Source organism: Hippocampus comes, unplaced genomic scaffold, assembly GCF_001891065.2.
Source record: "Hippocampus comes isolate QL1 unplaced genomic scaffold, H_comes_QL1_v1.1 scaffold317, whole genome shotgun sequence".
In the NCBI taxonomy this organism is placed as follows: Eukaryota; Metazoa; Chordata; class Actinopteri; order Syngnathiformes; family Syngnathidae; genus Hippocampus; species Hippocampus comes.
The window spans coordinates 1,072,814-1,087,903 of NW_017805531.1; the positions used below are offsets into that span (position 1 = coordinate 1,072,814).

The 15,090-nt window shown below is 41.7% G+C and overlaps 3 protein-coding genes across 7 annotated transcripts; 1 reads left to right on the forward strand and 2 right to left on the reverse strand.

Annotated features, from left to right (window-relative positions):
- Window positions 1–539: 539 nt before the first annotated feature.
- On the reverse strand, window positions 540–3,313 carry LOC109520532 (agouti-signaling protein-like). The gene is made up of 3 exons (XM_019877826.1): window positions 3,108–3,313; window positions 2,158–2,219; window positions 540–1,791 (listed from the first exon to the last, which is right to left on the reverse strand). Exons 1-3 carry the CDS (start codon window positions 3,217–3,219, stop codon window positions 1,600–1,602), a joined length of 366 nt encoding a protein of 121 aa, XP_019733385.1. The 5' UTR covers window positions 3,220–3,313; the 3' UTR covers window positions 540–1,599.
- Window positions 3,128–14,940, forward strand: slc35a3b (solute carrier family 35 member A3b). Of its 5 annotated transcripts, none has more exons than XM_019877817.1 (10): window positions 3,128–3,189; window positions 7,883–7,995; window positions 9,792–9,942; window positions 10,116–10,343; window positions 10,503–10,657; window positions 11,327–11,449; window positions 11,559–11,733; window positions 12,019–12,137; window positions 13,494–13,627; window positions 13,780–14,940. In XM_019877817.1, the coding sequence occupies exons 3-10, from the start codon at window positions 9,825–9,827 to the stop codon at window positions 13,871–13,873; spliced, it is 1,146 nt and encodes a 381-aa protein (XP_019733376.1). In that variant the 5' UTR covers window positions 3,128–3,189; window positions 7,883–7,995; window positions 9,792–9,824; the 3' UTR covers window positions 13,874–14,940. The 5 variants fall into 5 exon arrangements, with proteins under 5 accessions (XP_019733376.1, XP_019733378.1, XP_019733374.1 ...); XM_019877815.1 differs by lacking the exon at window positions 3,128–3,189 and adding an exon at window positions 5,507–5,706 and having other exon boundaries at window positions 9,795–9,942; window positions 13,780–14,404; XM_019877820.1 differs by lacking the exons at window positions 3,128–3,189; window positions 9,792–9,942 and adding an exon at window positions 5,507–5,706 and having other exon boundaries at window positions 10,205–10,343; window positions 13,780–14,404.
- LOC109520531 (sorting nexin-16-like) lies at window positions 5,299–7,030 on the reverse strand. Its single transcript, XM_019877824.1, has 5 exons — window positions 6,787–7,030; window positions 6,545–6,631; window positions 6,261–6,409; window positions 5,616–5,685; window positions 5,299–5,509 (listed from the first exon to the last, which is right to left on the reverse strand). Exons 1-5 carry the CDS (start codon window positions 6,925–6,927, stop codon window positions 5,333–5,335), a joined length of 624 nt encoding a protein of 207 aa, XP_019733383.1. The 5' UTR covers window positions 6,928–7,030; the 3' UTR covers window positions 5,299–5,332.
- Window positions 14,941–15,090: the final 150 nt, after the last annotated feature.

Here is a 15,090-nt window from a genome sequence, read left to right on the forward strand (position 1 = left end):
GGTCGAAATGGGAACATCTTCGTTTCATGCCCCTCAGAAGAAAACATCTACCGGTAATCTGGTTTGAACAGGTGGCCATGGTTTTATGACCCCTTGTTGAAAGAATCCGTCTTCCAGAGTCTTGTAAACTCCTTCTGGGCATGGGTTGTCAAAAATGATCTTATGATCCTGAAATAATTTATGTCAACACATGAAATCAGAAAGCCAACAGCTTGTAAAAGTGATTCTGCTTAGATTGGAGTCAATTTACTGGATAAATCAGCAACCGCTTTGACTTGTTTGCATTCTTCCGCTTTGGACAGCAATTGCAGGCTTTCAAGATAAAGTTTACCGCAGGATGGATATAGTCTGAACTCCTGTCCGAGCTACTTAGGCCTCTCCCAAAGGAGTTCACAGAAATGATGAAGGCCCGTCTGTCTGCTTCAAACATTTGACAGATATACAGTGCCACTTCACCTTATAAAGTTGGTTTCTCAGTATTTCTGTCCGGTTCCGGAATAATCCGGATAGGAGTGGATCCTCCAAACAACAGACAAGGATAAGGTCTTTGCACAAAACGGTTTATTCACAAAAAACGCAATACTGAGTAAGTAGAACAAATGACGTTGGTGACAAAGAACCACGTCAAAACGACACAAACCAAAAAACACTTGCTAAAGGCAAGGAAAAAGATAAATGTAAATCAATCAATCCACGAAAATACAAACCGAGAAATAACAACTACTACTGACTATGAGGCAAGAAGCTATGAGGCAAAAAGTCAAGAACGTCTAGAATAAACAGGCACTTGGGAGACAAAAGTCGTGAGCAAGGTTGAAATAATCCAACAGCCAGTTGTCGGATGATCTGTGACAGGTGCGGCTCTGGAGGGAACGCTTCTACTCGAAAGCAAAAATATGCCCGGAAACAGGAAGAATAACAAATGAATTTCATTTGGAGTGAATCAGAGGTACTTTAAACGGTGCCAGGTGTTTCTTGACTAAGCAATCAATTTTTGGGACCGGCGTAAAATTTTGCACGGCACTCTGCACGGAGACGGATTACACCATATAATGCTAATTTCATGGACAGGCACAGGCTGGTGGATCTGCGAGTGGGCAGGCTGCATCTCTGCGGGAGTGGTCACTTGATTAATAGGTAATCAAAGCGGCTCCTTTCGTTCCCTTTAAATGTGAGTCTCAACATGTCGGAAGCACATCTGTGTCGTAAAGTGGGCCCTTGGAGGACACCCCACCACCCACGAACGGTTGTGTGCCCCCTCCCCCCTTAATCCTGAACATTTACCAGTTCTAAGAGGTTGTACACACTTGCGCAACCAACTCATCAGTTTATTTCTATTCACCCCATATAAAATATATCCGTTTCAATTGAGTTGTACAGATTATCGTTAACATTAAGGGGGCAGGGGAATATTTTGTACATCACACAAACCAGACATTTGAACCAGGGGGTGTAGAATTTTTCGATCCACTCTGCATCACATTATCAAATTACCGATAATCATTATCCCTACAATGTCAACACAAGATATTTTGATCAAGGAGCTTTGCCTGATAATTTCTCATTCTTCTTGCTGTGCGCCACATGGGAACATGATGTTTACTTGAAGCTCGTGCATGGAATTTTCCTCCTCCCCAAACATGGAGGCTTAATCTTCCAGCAGCGGCAGATGGCGTTGAAGAATCGACAATGGCAGAAGGAGCAGGGGCCGCAGCACGGGTCGCTGGAAGAGCAGCTCCCCCGCGGGGGGCTGCAGCGACGCACGGGCGCCGAGACCTCTGACTTGCATTTCTGAAAAATCGCCCAAAGCGAGCTTTGTAAATGGCCGCAAAGTTCACTTTTGAAACGTGACTCGATTTTAATGATCAGAAAGCTGGAATGATAGTGTGCTGTTTTGTTCGAGAACGCGTGTGAAACAAATTAATGATGCTAGTTCAATTGATGTGTTCTCTTCACATTTTTCTTCACCAAGTCCTTTTAACATTTGGTTGTCAGTATGTTTCAAGACTTATGATTTAAAATTCAATCTGCTGTTGAAAATACAGGCAGAATCTCACAGAAGTTGAGTACACCCCTCACATTTATTTTAATGTCTTTTCAGGGGACGACATGCAAGAACTGCTCAAATTATAAGTGAGTGAGAGAAAAAAAACGTACCAAACTGCGAGTCTCCATTGGCGTTGAGATCTTTTGCCTTGCAAATAGTCTTCTGGTCCAAACTGTGGGAAAAGACAAAAAAATTAAATGCTTATATTTGATATCAGTGCTATTAACCAGAATCCTCCCATCTTTTCAGGAGGGGGAAAAATATTTTTATTTATTAAACATTGTGTAGCACCATGTTGGTTGACCGGTTTGCACATCCGTCTCACAGTGCAGAGGTTGGGGGTTCGAATACAGGCTACGGCCTCCTGGTACTCCGGTTTCCTCCCAGACACCCCCCCCCCCCAAAAAAAAAGCATAATCTGTGCAAACCTATATCTGACGCATTAACATTTCACTGTCAATGACAGCAAGCTATTTTCACCATTGAACAATCAAACATATTTGAAAAAAAAGACCATATTTGGGCATAGGAAGTATCCAGCGCATTTTGGTTTAAGTGAAGACATCTTTAATTTTTTTTTTTTCAACAGACCTCCTATTCACATGATGAAAAAAATAAATCATAAGCATTGCGCTTTTTGTTTGTTGATTTGTTTTGTTTTGTTCTCACCCGGCAACCCCACAATTGTTTTGGTTTCACACATTATCACTTTGTCGATAAGTCAAGTGCGGCATCGCGCATGTTAGAATGATGAAAGCGTTGCATCGAAGCAATAACGTCACAAATATAAAGACAGTAAATTTCTTTGACTACTCGTGAGAACAGTTATATGATCACGACGCCTGAAGGCCTGTTTAACTTTACACGGTGGAAAACAACCAGCAGAAGTATGAAGTCTAATATTTCTCCCTTTATTGTGCGATTCCTCCCACAGACAGACAGACAGACAGACAGACAGACAGACAGACAGACAGACAGACAGACAGACAGATAGATAGATAGATAGATAGATAGATAGATAGATAGATAGATAGATAGATAGATAGTGTGTCATTCTGACCTGCATCAATGTCCCGCTGCCTCAAACTTTTCTTGGCGTCCACCACAAAGCACAGTGGGACGACGAGCAGCAACAAGCAAAGGTAATTCCCGTTCAGACTGATTTTTCTCATGATGGTGAGATTTTATGGATGAAAGGCTCCTTGCCACCACAATAGTTTCCTCAACAGCCAAGACTGGCGGCCCTCTCGCTGTTGCTCACTTGATGAGTAGGTTTCGCTCCTTTGAGGAGATTCAATTTAGCCTTGACTCGACTTCGAGGCTCCACCCACCTGCTCCACAGATTTCAGGGAACGATGCCTGGTGAAGAGCACGAGGTTGCCCTCGGTACCATGAACAATATGAAGAGAAAATGTGGCCAATTTTGTGCTTATTAGGATCAAAATTATTTATAATAATCATCACCGGAAATGTTACCTCTTAGGTTTTGTGTGTGTGTGTGTGTGTGTGTGTGTGTGTGTGTGTGTGTGTGTGTGTGTGTGTGTGTGTGTGTGTGTTATAATTTGCTGGTCATCCTAGTCTCAATTTCGTAATTTTTCATTTATTAAAAGCAACATGCCCCCCCCCATCTAACACGTCTCATCCAAAATGTTACAGAAATTAAAAAGCTGTAAAAAGTAGTCCTACAGTTACCGTAGCAACTTTAGATTTTTTAAGGTTGACAGAGACAAAAAAAAATAGTAATGTTAGGAGGAAATGATACTTCTTCATAGACAGTTGTGTGCAGCTGCACATCTTGATGTGATTTGATTGATTTGTGCTGGTGCAAGTCTTGTTTAGCGTGTTCAGGAATTTGAAAACATATTTTGCGCCATGGTGCGACTTCCGGGATATTGAAGGCGTTTCTTTTGACACGGCCTCGGCACACGTGACACTTTGGTGGCTGTAAGTAGACGAAACATTATACCGACTGTGCCAAGCTGCGTGTGTCTGCGAAAAAAAATACACTTAGTGTAGCTTGCCGCTTGGTAATTAGACCACATTTTTCACGAGACGCGTCATGTCTACTTCCAACTACCGACGTCAGATTGGTGTATAGACGGAGGCCATAACACAAACTCTGAGCTCCGGCAGTGGTGGTGGATGTCATCGTCTTTCATTCATAAATATGACAACGAGTCTTGTGTCTCTGCAGTTGGGAAAGAGCATCTGGAGTTACTTTGCTGGCTGCGTGACAACAATTCCGATTGAATTTTCCCGATTTCAATAGTGGTGATAAAAATCAGGTGCTTCCAACAAGACAAGACACGGGAAAGTACAATCCAATACAATGATGAAAGCAACAGCTTTGTGGTTGATTTTCTCGCTGTCTTTCCCACTCTAAAAAAACCTGTCATTCTTTCCAAACGTGAAGCCAAACACACGACACAAGATCAAAAACAAAGATTAATCAATCGTCTGAGAAATGCCATGGTTTTTTTTCATGATCTGAAACATCTGTACTGTTGCCCACAGCTCTTCTTTGGGGCTGTTTGTAATACGTCCCAATAAACTGCACATCCACAATTTATTAAACCGGGGACAGATGTTCCAAGGTTATGTATTGAGATTATTTCAAGACAGTTAAGACATGCAGATCATTTCTTGCACTAAACTGAAAGAAAGGGGATAGCTATACAAAAGGACGCTCTATGAACTCCTAATCATTGTTTATATTGACTTCAAATTTGTTCATTTTAGCTGGGTCAGTATCACATTAAAGTGCATTTCGTAAGAACGCCATCTGTCATGATTCAGTTTTTTAAATTAGATTTGACTTCGTTTCATAGTTTACTGGCATGGCTCTGTTCCGTTTGTGACCAACAGGTGGCGTTGGAGGGCTGCTCGTCCAGCGTCGCACCTGTTTGTCGTCATGTCATTAGCTCCTTTTGTTTTAAAAGGACTGCGACTCGGATCGTTGTTTGACTGTCATGGGGTTTTTATGTTGTAGTTTATTGGGATTTTCAGAACTTTGTGCTTCTGTCGTGGGTTTTTGTTTATTACTTTGGTTTCTTCAAAAAATATCATCCAAAGGGCTCTCTGGAACCAAAAAGTTCGATCAGGAACCCCTGTGAAAGAATGAATCCTTAATTGCAGTGGAGTGGAGGCTTCTGGCGCCCCTTAGCGGACATCGATGGGAAGTTGAGGTGAAAGAAAAATGAAAGCTATTCAGATTAGAAAACCCGTGGGGCAATAAAAGAAGCAGAGAGCAACAACGTAGTGTGTGGAAACACGTGTTTGATAGCTTTATGATGATTTTTGAGATTCTGTGAGAAGGGAAACGCAATCGTGTTTCTTCATCAAAAAGTTGATGTAGTCCGTCCTCTCATTCAGCGTCTCCCTCAAATGTTCAACTTCTCTCTGTTTTTCCATCAGTTCCCTCTGTAGGTAATGGTTCGTTTCCTCCAGAGCGGCACAGAAAGCCTGCAAAACATGAAACCATTTTAATGATGTAGTATTTACGATACCGAGCCTAATACCGGCGATGGAACTTTGTAACTTTGACAAGAATGAAGGAAAGATAACCGACTCTGCTTTCTTCCAGACTGTCGAATGGGCCCGGTGATTCACTCACACAGAGAAACTGTCTGACTGAAACGCTGGCAACACAAAAATCAAGAGTGAGTTTATCGTGTATTTCCAATGTATTCCAAGTCCTCTTTTTTTTTTTTAACCATTAAATGTCTAACACAAAACTAAGACAGCACAGATATATCTTGAGTTTGAATATTGAAGACATTATAATACAATAACATTTAAGACAATGTTTTTTTTACATTGAAATGTTTAACGGTCCAACCATTCCGTGTTCGAAATTCACGTTCAAACTCAGATGGCTGCGATGTTCACGTCGCGTGGATTTGCTGTTCGAAATGAAAACATGAAATCTAATGGCTCCTCAATATCCAACACTGAATTTCGATTTCTAACTTATTTTTTTTACCGTAAAATTTTCTGTCAAAAATTCAACATATCTAATTCAAACTCAAGATGGCGCCAAAATGCCCGATGATGTCGCTATGCCAATTTAAGTCTGAATTAGTCACACACATTATTTTTTTTTTACCTGAATATGGCACTGAACGTTTAGATTTTCGTTTTTTTTAATTGTTTAAAATTCAACCTTATATGGCACAGATACACAGTCATCCCGTTTTCTCTCGCCACACAATACCTGTTGCTGATGTCATTGTGGCAAGTCAGATTCTGCAAAAAGGTTTGCAAGCCAGTCCGCCTCTCATCCAGAAACTCCCCGTCGTAGTTGTCTTTGAACCAACGTTTTGGAGGCAAAACTAAGCGGACGCTCGGAAACAAAGCCTTGAGCTTCGAAAATCAACATACAAAAGGAATAATATGACATTGTCCACTTGTGCGCACTCTTCACAAATCATTTGTTTTCTTAAATCGTACTGCATTGGCTTGGATTTTAGAATACTCCTACGTGAGACTGGTCATCACCTTGTCTCGGAGTCTGCGGAAATCTCCGTATCGTCTAAAGATTATCCAGCTGCCCCCCTGACTCCCGATCACCAGGATCTTGTAAACCTGTGGCGCAAAGGCCATTGCCCCGTACTGTGTGTCAAGTTATGTAAGCATTTCAAGATGCCAGGAGCCATCATCCTTTGCTTATGTTACGTTAGCTAGATACGATTTTTGCCAGATAACTACATTATCATTGTAAATAACAATTTATCTGTTACCGTGAACTTTTCCCTCCCCTTGAGGATTTCGTGATCCTGCAGTGTCACGGTGAACGGTCTCTCCACCCAATCGTCGCCGAGGATCCCTTCCGTCTCCGGCCCGTAAAAAACATTTCTTCTTCCCTCGGATTCATCCCCCATTTGTGGAGATGAGAGCCAACAGTTTGTAAAATGGACAGGGGAAAACTGCTCTGGTGAGATGTGACGTGAAGTAATGGTGCCACGTCAGCTTGTCACACTGAGTCTTGCTCGTTGGAACACCAATAACAACACAAGTGGATGTTTCAGAATTTACAGTATGCGGGCAAGGCAGCAATAAAGTGGTCAATGATTTGTCAACAGTCTGGTCGTCATTGTGTTTAAGTTTTACAATTGGTGTGTCGTCTCTCTTCACCTTGCAAGGAATAGATGAAAAAATGTAATGTTTCAATACAATCAATTTATTTGCAGATTGGTATCATCAAACACTGTGAAAACCAACTGCTTAGGAGTACAGCATGCAGTTCCAAGATCAAGGCAAAATGCAGTGATGAGTACAACTACGCAAAGCCTTTGGAGCATTTATTGCAGGGAAGCGCAATGGTTGGCCCGTGCCCATAGTCAGTTTCCCCGCAGAAAGACTTGAAGTCATCAAGGTGGTTAAAAAGCGCTAAAAGTACGCAGAAATGTCATATAATGCCGTTACTTGTAGGACAAAGTCATTTTCTCCTTCGTCCTCACTAGTAGGACAACTTTGGCATGTTAATAAGACAAATGAGGCAAAACTGCACAAACTGCATTCTGTGAGATCAACTGCATGGTTTCATAACATTATCCTAGATCATCTCCACCAGTAGCGTAGTAGTGCAGAGATATCAACGACTGCACAGTTTTGCCTCATTTGTAACATTTAGTGTTCATATTAGTATGGATGTCAAAGCATGATGAAAACGCCATTGCTGAAATATAAATGTGTCCACTAGAGAACGCCTCCGCTCATCGTGTGACTGACAGCAGGGCTTCAAACCGGATTTCAAGAGGGAGGTTCCAACCCTGCGTCCATAAAAACTGTGAAGAGCGTCTATGGGAGGAGGATTTGACTTGGCTCCGCATGCAGGATGTTGGGTGCTGCAACTTTTAAAGCTACATCTTGTCGAAGAGAAGAGGACATCACCACTCTCCAGTGAATGAGCGTCCCCAGAGTCTTTCCCACACTCATTCCTCCTCCAGGTAACGCGCTCGAGTTGGATGTTCAACAGTTTAAGTTTCCATATGAATGTCACAAAAGGCCTTTTCATTGTTTAATTTTTTTAACGTCCAACCATTTACACTTATTATGTTGCTTATACTTAAATAGCCCTTGTAAACATGAATAGCATATTTATATATGCATAGCTCAAAAAATAATAACAGAGGCTAGATTAAAACCCAAGTTAGAATTTTTCGGAGACATGCCTTTCAAGCTAAGGTTATTTTGCACGTTAAATATTTTCTCCTGAGTTTACGTAAGCCCCCAAAAGTCGGAACGGGCTCTATCACTAACCTACTGTATGCGAACAAAGTAGAAAAGTCATAACACTTGTAGCACATAAATATGAAACAATCCAATCCGATCCGGCTGTAACTGCGCCTGCCTTCTTGTGTGGAACTCGTTCAATATAGCGTCTTAAAATAAGCACCACCTGCACCTTTTTACGACCTGTCTGCAACCGACTCATAATGGTTTCCATCTCACTTGTTGAGAATCACGGCTCTAAAGGATTTATATCCTGGTGATGATGAAAGGTTCAATATTTGTCTTGGTCAACTCCCTTTCATGCAAATTACCCCAACAAAGATTTTAACCAACTCAACTCATTTCACAACAAGCAGAGGTTTGGCAGATAGTGATAAATTCTCCCCTCCCAAAAAGAGGTTTCAAGTGGCTAAAGGACACTTCCAGTTGAAGTTGACTGTCCAAGTAAACACAAAACAAAAAAATATGTTTACTGTATTTAAAACAACCACATAACTTTGCCTCAAAGTCTGCTCAGGTAATGCTAACACATAATGGGAAATGCCATAGACCAGCTCATGAGTAGCATCGGCGTGGTGGTGTTACGCTTTCATCAATTAATATGTGAACACAAATGCTGCAGCAACTCACATAGACAGACAATATAACAATACTCACTGGCATATCATAATATTACTATTTATAGTGTCACAGAAAATAGTCGTGAAAGCCCTCTTCGTTTATCTTCATGACTATCCCTCTTATGCTGACCCCTGGTGGCCAAATCTCACACAAGAAGGAGCCAACGAATTAATCATGAGGCACAAATTGTGAAATATCTTTACACTCTATTGGATTATGTTAAGTGCTATTTTCCATGATTTAAAAAAAAAGTACAAACATTTTTTTGGGGGTCGGAGGGGGGAGGCTGAAACTGATTACTTGCATTTCCATTGATGTCGCTTTGGAAAGAAGCTTTGAAATCTGTTCTGATAGTACAGCACAGTCGCAGAACCACAGTGTTCTTCCTTCTAACGTTTTAACATGAACAGGGAAAGTTTGATTCAACTCCTTTCCAGATCCCAACTGCAATTTAAAGCACTGTTTACATTTGTGAACTCGTCATGAGTTAATGTGCGACAAGCTCACTGGAAAGTTGAAATATTCTGTGGAGTCTTCCATCCGGCTACATGTTAGCATGTGCCGACGGAGCCCGTGTGCGCTGCTTCACAGTCACAGTGAGCAGTTTTTTCAATGTATGGAAAGAGATAAGATAAGAAAACCTTTATTAGTCTTGCAATGGAGAAATTCCCAATTCACAGCAGCAAATGGAGTGAAGGCAGTGTTTGTTTGGAGGTGCTATACATAAAGATAAACATAAGGTACACACGGGGGATTGTGTGCCCCTCAACAGATCTGCTCCACAAAGAGGTCAGTGTGCATACGAGCCATACCTCTTATTCTGTCAAAATGCTACTTTAGCCTTTGAAGTCTTTATTGATTTATTCATTCATTCATTTGCTCTTACCAGCAGGGTAGCTCTCGCACCAGACGAATCTGCGTCATGTTACACCAAAATCCAACGTTGAAACAGGTTTATGCCATGAAAGACAACAGGAAAATCGACCTGGTTCTTTCAACCATCGCCACAAGTCGAGTTTTACCTGTTTCACAGCATGGAGATAATCGGACCGCGGTTGACGATAGCCTGTTGCACGTTAAAAACAAATTCTATTTTATGTAAGCAATGTTTTGAGCATTTCATTGACAACACAAGCGGGGATGCCCCCCCCCCCCCAAGCTGAGGGTTTTGTTTTTTTTTTTTGTTTTTTACTTTTCCCAAAATATCTTCCAGAATCTCCCAAGGGAGAGTCTCCCGTCATGATGTCCTCCACGCATTCTAGGAGGATGAAGTATATGTTTCTGGGGGTTCTCGTGTTGCAGACCACCTCACTGGTGCTCATCATGCGCTACTCCCGCACTCTGACGGGAGATGGCTCCCGCTACCTCACCTCGTCCGCCGTCGTGTCCGCTGAGGTCATCAAGATCATCATTTGCACCCTTCTGGTCTTGATGGAAAAGAGTGAGTACATTCGTCTCTCGTCATGTCGCGATTCACTTTGTATATATATATAATTTTATATTGTGGATGTGGGACCAAAAAATTGTTGACATCTACGTTAGTACCTGACTGTGTCTTCGCTCCGCGGTGAGCTGACAAGACTGTCTCTGTATCGGGTAGATTTCAGTGTGCGGGCCATGAACCAGCTCTTGACGGAGGAGATTTTGAGTAAGCCTCTGGAGACCATGAAGCTGGCCATCCCTGCAGGGATCTACACACTGCAGAACAATCTACTCTATGTTGCTTTATCCAACCTGGACGCAACCACCTATCAGGTTACCCACGTGCCACTTCACTGCAACAGTGAACGTTTTTGTGAGCTGCATATGTGTGAAAATGTGTCCTCTGTTTAAGTACGGAGTGCTGAGCCCAAATGTCTGCACACTAAATGACAAAGGACAATTTGGTGGCTTGTGAATGAAGTACAGTACAAAAAATAAAAATAAACAAATAACCACGAACCATTATAAAATGAACCTTCAGTCATTGCTTTCTGTAGGAATAAAAAGCAGGATTGAAGGGGATTGCCATTCAATAGTCTTATCTACTTTGAAATTTGAACTTTATAGAGGTGAAAACATAAACAGGTTATGTTGAAATGAGGTATGACTGTATATATCTCTATAAAAACAACCGGTTTAAAGAGTAAATACAAATGTATTGAAGAGAAGTTAAATACAACTGAACTGCACTTGGGCAGTTCAGTTGTATTTAATCAGCAATTTTTTGCTTCACACTTGAGCGCCCGTGTACTACGAGTGGCACTCATAACAATGTTTGAGAATCACGGCCGCATACCGTACAGTAGTTTCTGAAATGGTTCATGCTTAGCATAGAACGCATGCTGACCAAACTCAGTCCAAAGATAAAGCAAAGCTTGTCCAAATCACGACTAACGAGATGATCCAAGATAGCGTAACAAGTGTGAATTGTCTTTCATGTAGGTCACGTACCAGTTGAAGATTTTGACCACAGCGCTGTTCTCCGTCTCCATGTTGGGCAAGAGGCTGGTTTCCAATCAATGGCTGTCCCTTCTCCTCCTCTTGGCTGGTGTTACTTTAGTGCAGGTTGTCAGAAAAACTGTAGAAACACTCAGGCGTAGCTTTTAAATATTCTCTCCTCACTGTAGTCACAAATTAATCCGATTTTTTTTTTTTTTTCCTGAAACCCCTGCAGTGGCCCACGGCATCTGTCGGCGATTCCGAAGAAAAAGTTCTCTCCGCCAGCTTCCAGTTTGTAGGTCTGATGGCTGTGCTGACGGCATGCATTTTCAGTGGCTTTGCTGGAGTTTACTTTGAGAAAATTCTCAAGGAGGCGAAACAGAGTTTGTGGGTTCGTAACGTACAACTGGGTGAGCACATGATTCCTTTGTCAGCGGCTTTTTAATGATGAAGAATAGACAGTTTTGTGTGTACTGTATTGTTTTTATGGATGTGAAGTACAAACATCAGCAGATGAAGTCATTGTGTTTCTTGACTGTGCGACTGCTCTATATGACTTCGACAAGTTTAATTTAAAGGCTACAGCCAGTATTGACTATAAAATATATGGAAGTGTTTCTTTGTTTTTAAACTGAGGTGATCTCACGTAATCAAAGTGGGATAGAAACATCCACATGATCAATTGTTTCCTGCAGGTTTGTTCGGGTTTGTGTTCAGTACACTCGGAATGATGGTGTATGACGGCGAGCGAGTGGCACAGTCTGGAATGTTTCAAGGCTACAACAAGATCACTTGCACAGTGGTTGTCTTGCAGGTAGGAGAGTTCACTTTTTCCTTTTCTTCCTTTTGCTTTGGTACTTCTATTTGATAAAGTATGCCCTGCTTTACAAAGTATTTGTTGAATAATAATGAATTTCCCCAGTGTGGGACAAATAAAGGATATCTTAATCTTAATCTTAGCTCTCTCTCTCTCTCTCTCTCTCTCTCTCTCTCTCTCTCTTTCTCTCTCTCTCTCTCTCTCTCTCTCTCTCCCCCTCTGTCTGTCTATCTAGCTCGCTAACTAGCGAGCTAGCTAGTTAGCTAGCTGTCTATTCAGCTAGCTAGCTAGCTATCTGATTGTCAGGGAATTCACCCGAATATTTTGAACTTTGAATGAAAAGACTCGACTCAACTCAGGAACAGATTGTCTTTTGCTGATCAGCAAAGGGGTGAAGTTCCTCGAAGGCAGCACAAGTCGTGTTGCCTCTCAGATCGAAAACCCCACCTTCGCACCCCCGCTGACCACTGTTTATTCACAGGATATGCAAAATACAAGTAACATATCAGAAAAACATTCCTCCTTATTGGCATGTCGCGCTTCCCAGCCCAGCCCACCGATATGCCCCTCAGTGGACACCTGGAGGCCAAAACATCTTCCAGTGCAAACAATGGATACCTTGTAAATACAATGGCTAGATTTCGCATGAATTGAGACACTGTAACAAACTGAAGGACATCTGGTCATGCTGCTCTCCCGGAGTTGAACCTTCCTGTCTATTTATCAGTTAATGGGGCCTTGGCTTCATTCAGCTCAAGTTGGCCCTTTTTTCTGTGTGCTCCATTGTGTCCAAGTTGTGAGAACATAGCGTTCGAGGTCAATCAAGCATATACTGAAATGAAACTTTGAAACATGATAATATTAAGTTTGTCTTTCTCCATGACTGATGCATTAACATTTCACTGCCAATGACAGCAAACCATTTTCTACACATTAAATAATAACAGACTCACGTGGGGACTGCCCGATTTATAAACATTTGTGAAAAACAAATATGAAATTGACCATATTTGGGCATAGGAACATTCTGACCAATCCCCTCGCATTTTGGTTTAAGTGAAGACATCTTCCATTTATTTATTCATTCATTCATTATTTACAACAGACCTCCTATTCACATGATGAAAAAAATGAATAATAAGCATTGCTATCTCTATCTGTCTATCTAAACCCTCAATAAGGGTCCCCTGAGTGTAACATGGTACTTCACTGCTCATTTGCATAGTTTGCTGTTCAGAAGTGTGTGTGTGTGTGTGTGTGTGTGTGTGTGTGTGAGTGTGTGTGTGTGTGTGTGTGTGTGTGTGTGTGTTCCTCCCACAAGTTGCTTTGAAACACTGTTTTGTGTGCCCGCAGGCTTTGGGAGGCTTGGTGGTAGCTTTGGTCATGAAATATGCCGACAACATTCTGAAAGGGTTCGCCACCTCTCTGTCCATCATCGTGTCCATGCTGATCTCATATTTTCTGTTGGGAGACTTCAACCCGACCGGGTAATTACATGCATGCTAATGACACAAGCCTTTGAGTGATTTGAATTGCAAATGACTGTTGAGGATGTTGCCCAGTTCCGACTGTATACATGTGTTTGTAACACATTTGTCACTCTTTTCTCTTCCCTCTGTTATCTCCTGCTGCTTGTCAGGATGTTTTTCTCAGGGGCAGCATTGGTTATTGCAGCCACATTTTTGTACGGCTATGAGCACAAACCTGCCAGCGGCAGCGCTGAAAAAGTATAAAGGAGAGAAGACCCACTGCCAGCAAAACGCAAACGGAGCAGGACTCTGTGGATTGCGATGAAGTGAAAAAAGAAAAAAACTGTTACTGACAATCTGCAATGACTCTGAACAGATATGCCCCTGCATCACTGCAACTTTGCCCAAAGAATGAAAAAAAAAAACAGTTGTTGCACATCCATACACACATTGTGAAATCAAGACAACGCTATAATGAAGTAATGTGGTAGCCTATAGAGACAACAGGACTTGCCTGGATATTTCAATTTTATCACAGAATCTCGAAAAATCTTGACTAAGCTTCATTCCAGTGGAGGAATGACAAAGAAAAATACTTGTGAAAGATCCAGGTGAAAAAAAGAGTTTTGAGACAAAAGCTATCACATATTGCGGTGTTACTAATTTCCAAATGAATGTTCTTGTGTTGGAACAAATGATTTCAAGAGCTCGTAAAGTGAATTCAGATATTTATTTCTCCACTGTAAAGAACTGCCGGCATTTTTTTTTTTTGCATGGCTATCCATCCATCCATTTTCTGAAAAAAAAAAGGGCCTCTTACCTGGATGCCACAATCTAGAGACCAGCTTGATGTGTTTAATTAAATTATAAGAGTGTGTTTGCGCCATTGTCTACTGTTGTGGGATGAAACCGAGCCAACTCCCGGACAATCGTAGTGGCATCCCTCATTTGCATTAAAATCCGGGCAGTCAGCGTGCATGCCGTTCTTGAGGGCTTGACATTGCGGAAGCAGAAATAGACTTGGGGTGGTCCGTGCATGTCATCTGGGCGTGCAAAGTGCGTTAATACAGGTGAGCTGCAAGATCTTCCCTTGCGGATGATGTCGTCGGTCACACAATTGAACACCGCCTTTCACTCATGACTGTGTGTCCTTGTGCTTCGACTTGGTGGACTATATAGGCATAAGGAAAACGCTCGATGCACGAACGTATTTGATCTGAGAGTTGAGAGAGTGGCTTGATTTTGCACGATTCTGAAGGCTCGTTCCATTTACTTACTGCATTTATTTATTTTTTTTTATTGATTAAAATGTTACAGGCTTGCTGACAACACTCTTCACTGTGTGGTGTGTCAAATGAATATGACATTTTTTTTATTTTCACTTCACAGGGACTTACTGAGCTTTGCCCTGATACTTCAGAGGTGGGGCCTATTCTCTCTCTTACACACACACACACATACATACATACATATCATTGAAT

What these genes read in the sequence shown, in the direction of transcription:
- LOC109520532 (XM_019877826.1), bottom strand. Translation starts at nt 3,219, where the DNA reads ATGAGAAAAATCAGTCTGAACGGGAATTACCTTTGCTTGTTGCTGCTC. An exon ending in GCAGCGGGACATTGATGCAG is followed by an intron (nt 2,220 to 3,107) that starts GTCAGAATGACA and finishes CTTTTCCCACAG; the next exon opens with TTTGGACCAGAAGACTATTT. An exon ending in CAATGGAGACTCGCAGTTTG is followed by an intron (nt 1,792 to 2,157) that starts GTACGTTTTTTT and finishes GCGATTTTTCAG; the next exon opens with AAATGCAAGTCAGAGGTCTC.
- LOC109520531 (XM_019877824.1), bottom strand. Translation starts at nt 6,927, where the DNA reads ATGGGGGATGAATCCGAGGGAAGAAGAAATGTTTTTTACGGGCCGGAG. An exon ending in AGGGGAGGGAAAAGTTCACG is followed by an intron (nt 6,632 to 6,786) that starts GTAACAGATAAA and finishes TTTGCGCCACAG; the next exon opens with GTTTACAAGATCCTGGTGAT. An exon ending in TCCGCAGACTCCGAGACAAG is followed by an intron (nt 6,410 to 6,544) that starts GTGATGACCAGT and finishes TGATTTTCGAAG; the next exon opens with CTCAAGGCTTTGTTTCCGAG.
- slc35a3b (XM_019877817.1), top strand. Translation starts at nt 9,825, where the DNA reads ATGTTACACCAAAATCCAACGTTGAAACAGGTTTATGCCATGAAAGAC. An exon ending in GCACAGTGGTTGTCTTGCAG is followed by an intron (nt 12,138 to 13,493) that starts GTAGGAGAGTTC and finishes GTGTGCCCGCAG; the next exon opens with GCTTTGGGAGGCTTGGTGGT. An exon ending in GGAGACTTCAACCCGACCGG is followed by an intron (nt 13,628 to 13,779) that starts GTAATTACATGC and finishes GCTGCTTGTCAG; the next exon opens with GATGTTTTTCTCAGGGGCAG.